Genomic DNA, 8,534 nt, shown 5'->3' with positions numbered 1-8,534 from the left:
CTAAGAAGGTAAAATGGTATAAATTCACCACAAAAATAAGAGTGCGCTTAGAGAGTAAAGGTAGAAATAAAGAACCTAAGGTAAATTGTTAATGCTAACCTGTTTTGCAGTGTGTTGATGGTTTCTTTTAGCTTTGCCCGCAGGTGACGGATACACACCTCTTTCTGCTGCAGAGGTGTGAGGTACTGCTCTGGTGGTGGGGGCCTGATACCATGGTTGTCTGTACATGATATGTACTTCTGGTGACGTCTGTTGAGCACAAGTGCAGGAAAACAAACGTGATATATTTGCAGGTTTGATTTAAAGTTGTGAGTTCTGTTTGTTTTGAAGTTCAAATTCTGAGCAAGCATTTATTGTTTTTTGGTCGCCCGTCAATCAAGAACATAAATGTTTGAACATTTTGCTGAAGATCAAAAATTTTTTAAACTGTTAGAAAAAAAATGTTCTGTTCATTTCTGACTAGTTCTCATTCTCGTACTGGCTTAAAATCTGGTCCTTTTTGTGCCAAAATAAGAACAATTTTTACAATATTAGGTAGTGTTAGACCTATTATATGTAAGAATTTAACCCCTTTATTGAATATATACCGTCTTTCGTTAAGTCTTTGCAGATTGCGAGAGCAAAAAAGTGCCTCGTAGGAGAGCATGCTGAATTGGTGTTCTTTGTTTTTTAATGTAAACTTTAAAATGTTTGAAAAGGAATATTATCTTTTTTTAAAATATAATTTTATGAGTCCGCAAAGCAAATCAAAACTTCGTGAGGTCCGTGCGTTTGCCCCAAGAAATCCCTTGCAACTGACCACGCTTAAATTTTTGAAAATTAGTTCAGGGTGTACAGTTGTACAATTTTCTTTGTTTAAAAATAAATCTTCCTACCCCTTGGTTGGACTGCAGTCACTGCCTTTACAAGAGCCTGAGTTGCTACTGCTACTGAGAGATGCATTGCCATAAGGATCTCTGTTACTGGGGCCTGCAGGGGACCGCCTGGTTTAAAAAGGAAGAGCAGAGATGTTGTTAAAAGATAAAATAAAATAAAATAAAATAAAATAAAAAATGAACTTCCAGATAACCACATAACCATCATCTATGTGAATTGGTGACTAAAAAGAACAAGTGACAAGTATGTGCGCATGCCCAAAAAAACACAATTGCACAATTGCATCAAAAACATTACGGTACATATATGTACTTTACATAAGCTGGAGTGTTGCCACAAAATAGCATTTAACAATGACAAAATGAGATTCATTTGCTGTGTAAAAAAGCCAGTATGTACCGATATGGGCACAAGATTTCTCAGATGAATACACTGGACACTCAGTTGTGAAACATGGTGTACTGCAAGAAGAAATTGGTTATTTACCCATAAATAAGTGCATAGAAAGTAAATAATTAGTTCCAGGTTTGACCTTTTCCCCCCTCCTATCAGTGTTATTCTTGTTTTCTTTGAGCCTTTCACTTCTAAATCCAAATACCCAATCTTGGACTTTTGAATAGTTTTTGCCCTATGAAACCTTTGAGGTACTTGGCCTCAGATGCCTTCAAGTTTCCGAGGGTCCACTGTAGTTTAAAATCAATATGTAAGGGTTGCAAATGAAAGTAAAAACAGCTCAGGTTGCAAAAACACTTTCCACTAATGTGAAACAACACAGTGAAACATCCAGGATGGAGTGAAACATCATTCCCATGCTGCAGAGTGTGGACCACAGATGAAAGTGTGCTGGACAGACCGGGAGCGAGGGATAGAGGGGGAGTTTGTTGGACGGCTATAACGGTCCGGAGACTTCGTTGAAGTGTGTCCTTTTGTAGTGGATGCATAGCCTTTAGTCGGGCGCATTGACACCATATAACCTGTCTCCATGGGAACGTAGTCTAGCTCTATGAACCTGCAATAGTCAAACCTGACACACCATGCAGAGATAACAATGTGTTAGGTCACACAGAACACTGGACTATACTACTAACACAATGATTCATATGGGGTGTCCATTTGTGTTTGTCCACAACAGTTTAATTCGTCTCATGCTCACTACAGTTCTTTAGACTAAAATCTATAGGAAAAAGAATTATGTGAAAACAGGCATGCCAAATCAGTCCTGCAGGAGGCAGTCATAGATTACAAAATACTTCCTAATTGTACCCAATACAAGTCAACTAAAGGCTTACTGTGAAAATATTATTGACATTCACCTTTATAGGCTACATACAATTACACCAAAATGTTATATTTTCTTCTGTAGTATATGAGTTGTGGAAATCTTTATAGAGTTTACGTAATCTTGGTAACAAGCAGAGGTGGGAGAAAGTCATTGTTTTGCAAGCCACAAGTAACTCTCATTGATAATAAGTATTTGATTATAATTACAGTATACAGTATACAGTACAGGCCAAAAGTTTGGACACACCTCGTTCAATGCAACATAAATCAAAGTCCCAAACCCATTGATAAAGCAATAAATTCCACTAATCAACCCTGAAAAGACATACCTGTGAATTCAAAAAAACATTTTAGGTGACTCCCTCGAGAAGCTCATCAAGAGAATGGCAAGAGTGTGCAAAAAAGTAATCAGAGCAAAGGGTGGCTACTTTAAAGATACTAGAATATTATACATGTTTTTAGTTATTTCACCTTTTGTGCTATGTACTGTACATAATTCCACATGTGTTCATTCATATATATTTTAGGGTTGTTCCGATCATGTTTTTTTGCTCCCGATCCGATCCTGATTGTTTTAGTTTGAGTATCTGCCGATCCCGATATTTCCCGATCCGATTGCTTTTTTTGCTCCCGATTCAATTCCAATCATTCCCGATAATTTTTCCCGGTCATATACATTTTGGCAATGCATTAAGAAAAAAATGAATAAAACTCGGACGAATAAATACATTCAACATACAGTACATAAGTACTGTGTTTGTTTAATATGACAATAAATCCTCAAGATGGCATTTACATTATTAACATTCTTTCTGCGAGAGGGATCCACGGATAGAAAGACTAGTGACTTTGTATATTGTTACTAAATATTGCCATCTAGTGTATTTGTTGAGCTTTCAGTAAATGATACTGTGGCCATCCCAAATGCATGATGGGAAGTGGAACCATGACTGTGCGTAGTGCCACCAATTGATATATCTTCTCTGCGTTGGGAAATAACATAAGGTGTTAAGACAAAGATCAATTGTCACCTTGCTTCCCCACATTGCTTCCCATACTATTTCTAATCATAGGGAGAGGGATCGCATGCTTTAGCCAATTAAAAAAAAACTCCAAAGGCTGCCAAAATTCACTCTACTCATTTTGCGCTGCCTTTTATCTCTCTAAATAGGTGAAATGGTGTCATTACAGATTGAGCGCGACAATGAGTGAGAGGATCGTGCAGCGCATGCATTAATTGCATTAAATATTTTAACGTGACACATTTTTTAAAAAATCAGTTGCCGCCATTATCGGGATAAATTTGATAACCCTACCTTAAGCCTAAACTAAAGACTCTGGATGAGTGTAACATATTATGTCTGTAAAGTTAAATACAATTAGAAAACGATTTAATTAAAAAATATATATAAATTTAAAAAAAGGCATGGCCGATATTTTTTTGCCGATTCCAATACTTTGAAAATGACGTGATCAGACTTAAAATGTCCTCGTATTCAAAATTTTTCTTCCCCCCCAAAAATTGAGATTTAATCTTTCAAATGGTGTATCACACATGCATATAGAACGATTTTAAAATTTGGCCAAATAGGGGGTCTCAGACAATAGGGGGTCTCAGAGCAGAACTTCAAGTCACCTGAGTGTTTTCTGCCTTATATCAAATATTTATAAATATATAACCAATAAGTCTCACATCAAGTCAAACTGACAAGTCTCAAGCCAATTCGCAAGTTCTACACAAGTGAAAATAATGAAATATACACAGACCATGTATGCTTTTAAAATCTATATTCATGAAATCGATTGGTAATATTATTCATTCATTATTTTCACACTGTCCAAATCATTGAGATGCTAAATGATCAGGATTGTCCCTGTCGAACACAATGTTTCACAGGCATTGGCCCTTTTCAACCATTGCGTCACACATCAGTGTTGCAATATGGCAACTCTAAAAAACAAAAGTATTGAGACATGTGTTAAGTGATGAAGATCATCAGAACAATCGTGTGCACATCACTACAGACATGGTTTGCATGTCAGAGAGAAGAAAATGAGTCGAGTCAAATTTGAAACTTTTTGACTGGTTGAATAAACTGCCCCTTTGCTAATTTATAGAACAATACTGATTCTGAGAGCCCTGACGGACAAAGAAAAAAAACCAAAAAAACAACCACATACATGAAGTGAAACCAGTCCGGCCAAAAGAAATGCTATGGAATGAAGAAAATGGACTACTGAGAATAAGTTTATACAACTTAACAGGACAAAAATTTGAATGTAGGTTGTATACGTAGGTCAGTACCCGAGCTCAAAGCTTTATATAATGTTGACAAATGATATATAAACAAGATGAACCTTTTTGATGCCAGATATCATTGTTTGCTGTAAAATATATACAGGTACTTTGAAAATGAGTGTTTTTATGGACATGGCTAGGCTAAATATCAAGATTCACTCAGACATTGAGTGTACTCAAGCGACGTGATATCTAAGCGCTTTCTCTGAGCAAAGAGGCCTGATCTAATTGTTCCTCGTCAGGACATCGAGGTTAAGTCACTATGTTCTCAAGTGATGCACAGCATGTTCAGAGAGCAGTGTTGACACAAGCAGGAAAAACTCCCCAGAAAACCTAGACAAACGTGTATAAAGGGTGCGTAATATACAAAATTATCAATTTATATTTTCTATAGCTCTTATTTAGGGTCACACATTAGCCAATACCAACTGACCTTGGGTGAAAGGCCGACTACACCCTCACCTGGTTGCCATTTTTTACATACAATATTTCAAAATCACAATCACAAAGTCATTGGGTGGGAATTTAACACCTGCCTGCAGGAATCAATCGAGTGAACTGTTACAACATTAGTGACAAAATATTTTTTTGGGGAAAATGTAATACCTAGTCATGAGGGGTTCATCAGTTTAAACTAGGCATGTGCCGGAATGATATACTGATGGTATGATAACCTTGAGCCAAAATAACATGGTTTGACGGTATCACGATATTGCAATTACAGCTCTAAAATGTTTTAGAGATATCCGGGTTAAGAAAAAAAAACTTTTTCCATTGAACAGGATTTTTATTGTTTAAAATATACGAGCAAATTGGAACATAAGTATAATGTTAAGTTAAAATGAATAAATAAAATAATTAAAAAAAAAAACAATGTTCCAAGTAAAATTAAAATAAATGCAGTCCTTTAAGTGAGCCTAAACCCACAGCCACAGCTCAACAGCATTACCATCAGAACAAAAACATCTACATTATTTTACATTAAAAGCATGTGTATATGACACGTATCATGTTTACATGATACACACACTCTCTTTCTCAACACTGTTGCTATAGGCAAATAGACAAACACATCTTACCACCGCTAGACACACTAATTTTGATATCAAAATAATGTTCAGCGGATTGCTGGCCACCGATATGTAATAATGATGTGTATTCCTCTGGAGTGCCTGTAGAGGGCAGTTTTTTTACTGTTTTGCAAAAGATGCTGAGTGAACGTTTTGGGGAAATCAATAAAAGTTTGCCGGTGAGCGGTTAAAAAGGCAAAATACGAGTGTCTCTTATGTATTCAACAGCGGAGTTATAATACGATAAAATTTATTTTTAAACTATTTTTAAATTCATATTTTTTTTATTTATTACATTTATTAGTAGTTTTAAGATTTGATGTACGTTTGTTTAATTTCGCAAATGTTAGCTAAATGCATTAGCGTTAGCTGTAGCAGATGATATATGGGATTTGAGCCTCAGACTACAACACACATGCATCGACACATACAACAGATTGAATGTTTTGTTGGCCTATAGGCTATATTATTATATTATTTGACGTCGCCTCTATTCTATTCTACTCATATGTTATATGCATATTGTTGTATCCCCACTCTGATCTAAACTGGCCCTTTTCCACTAATTGTAGGAGTATTCTATCACCCTGAAGGCTGATTTATGCTTCTGCGCAGCGGTGACGGTGGACCTACGCTGTTAACGCAGACCCGATTATGACCCTACGCCATAGCCTGGCATGCACCTCCAAATAGTCCTGACTACACATCACGTCAACATGTGTGATGTGAACGTCGAAGGACTCTGATAAGTCCGCTCAGAACGTTATTTCCGGTTCAGCACAACAACAACATCGTTTTCAAACATTCGCAAACGCCGCTTCAACATTGTATTGGCAACAATTGTTGTTCAATTTTGATTAGCTGCAGCTGCAAATACACACGTTCCATCTCCATTGCCATGGCTGTCATTGACCTAAGGCAGGGGTGGCCAACCCTGGTCCTCGAGAGCCGCAATCCAGCTTATTTTCCACGTTTCCCTCCTCCAACACACCTGAATCAAATTATCAGGATTGTTATCAGGCAACTGCAGAGCTTCCTGATGAGCTGATCATTTGATTCAGGTGTGTTAAAGGACGGAGACATGGAAAACAAGCTGGATTGCGGCTCTCGAGGACCAGGGTTGGCCACCCCTGACCTAAGGAAAACTAAAGGAATTCGACAAGAGTCCTCCAAAACCATACAAATACACAGCCACACCCATCTAGTTGTATGGCAGTGAATTACAGAGCAACGTGCTCCGCCGTCACCAGAACGCAGCCAATGTCTACACGTAGCAGGGTATGTGGCAAAGAGAACTTTTTCTACAGTTTGGCCTATCATCCACACGCAGACTTAAAACAGGGTTCTTAAAATCTCGAGTAGTGAAGAAGTGCGTATTCTGCGTTTGTGGCGCTATCATGTGGGCACTCATAACCGAAGATTTAACTTTGGGAACGTCACTGGTTGCGACAAACTTTGTCCCCACGTTACACATGAGACCAATGTTTACATTTGGAGTAAATTAGACCAGTGATTTTTTGCTTCAATTTTTTTTTTTTACAAACTCTTGCTTCTTCATGTTGAAGAACTATCAGGGAGTTCATCTTCCAATCACTCCTAATTACCGCCACCTGCAACTTGTTACCAGCTGTGCATTTAAAGCACGGCCTCCCTAAGTCACTATCAGTTCGTCAATGATTCAGCACACTCCTGCTCGTCGTCCGTACTTGACTGATCACCACATCTGACCCAACTTGTCCTGCTTGACCCGACTACGTCAGATCTCCAGCCCGATCAACCTCCTCAGCCTGTCCTGCTTGACCCGATTACGCCAGATCTCCAGCCTGCTCAGCCTGACCTGCACGACCAGACTGCACCATCTCTCTAGTTCCTGTCCGTTTTCACTGCCTGCCAACACAATGAAATAAAACCTGTTCTCCTGTCTCGTACCTGACATTTTTTTCTGTTCGAGACGAAAATAAATGCATTCATAGACTGTAAAGTCATTTTCCCAAATAATACAATTAAAACACAGTATATCGTTAAAAACACACCATACTGCAGCTCCTCAGTTGCCAGCTCTTTACTGTGAATTCCAGTATTACAGAAATATACAGTTTTTCCTGGATTATAGACTACTACTGTAAAGCAATTTTACATTATCAGGACTGTACAATAACAGTCTATAAATGTCAACCCTGTATCCAGATTTTTACTGTAAATTCTAGAAATACAGAACACTACCGTTTTTCTGGATTACATACTACTGTAAAGCAATTTTACATTATCAAGACTGTACAATAACAGTATAAAAATGTCAACCCTGCTGCCAGCTCTTTACTGTGATTTTTCACTGAAATTATTTACAGTGTACCCTTTAATTTTGTATAAATGCAAAACCCTATTGGAGGTATTGCCTCCTCTGCAGCCACCCTCCGCAAACATGTTTTACATATCGGTTGGCCCTCATCCTTTAAGCCGCGACCATTTGTAAATATTTCTGAAGCCGAAGTATTGCCATACCTGTAAGGGCTCCCTGATTGCAGGCTGGTGACCAGACGGGGGGAAACAGCGACAGCTGCGAGCCATCAAAATCAGCTGCCTACAAAAGCATGATCGTCGTTGCCGCCCGTCGCCAGACCAACTTTTTTGGCATTCCCGTCAGTCACGTCCACCACTCAGGCATTTACCGACATATTTACACCCGGCTAATCTGACCTTTGTTCCGTCCCAGGATTTCCCGTGCTTGCTCCCTGACCTTCACCGTTGCCTGATCTCACGTGTACGCTTGCCAGCTACCACCCGATGTGCACGTACGCTGCTGTGACCATCTGCGCGCACCTAACAATAAACCTTGTAAATAATTTCTACCTTCTCCCTTGTCTGCTTTGGGGGTCCAATTCCCAGCACACCCTAACAATACCAGTGATTTCATTTTTTTTGATGGAGGAAAAAAGTTCAGGAGTTTCACCTCCTCCGGCTATTGTGTAGCACAGCTGACTTACTGACACTGAGCAACAACCTTTGGG

At 38.6% G+C, this 8,534-nt stretch overlaps 1 protein-coding gene across 5 annotated transcripts in view; it reads right to left on the bottom strand.

Moving 5' to 3' along the window:
• snphb (syntaphilin b) overlaps positions 1-8,534 on the bottom strand; it is a 34,316-nt gene that overhangs the window by 10,021 nt on the left and 15,761 nt on the right. For 3 of the 5 annotated variants that reach the window (XM_057830507.1, XM_057830506.1, XM_057830508.1), the window contains 3 exons: positions 1,730-1,900; positions 876-983; positions 100-249 (listed from right to left, as the gene is read on the bottom strand). In XM_057830507.1, coding sequence (XP_057686490.1) covers positions 100-249; positions 876-983; positions 1,730-1,900 — 429 coding nt within the window. The remainder of the gene's footprint in view (positions 1-99; positions 250-875; positions 984-1,729; positions 1,901-8,534) is intronic. The other 2 variants (XM_057830509.1, XM_057830510.1) reach the window with 1 other exon arrangement.

This window comes from Corythoichthys intestinalis, chromosome 2, assembly GCF_030265065.1.
Source record: "Corythoichthys intestinalis isolate RoL2023-P3 chromosome 2, ASM3026506v1, whole genome shotgun sequence".
In the NCBI taxonomy this organism is placed as follows: Eukaryota; Metazoa; Chordata; class Actinopteri; order Syngnathiformes; family Syngnathidae; genus Corythoichthys; species Corythoichthys intestinalis.
This window is presented reverse-complemented; position numbering and strand designations above follow the sequence as displayed.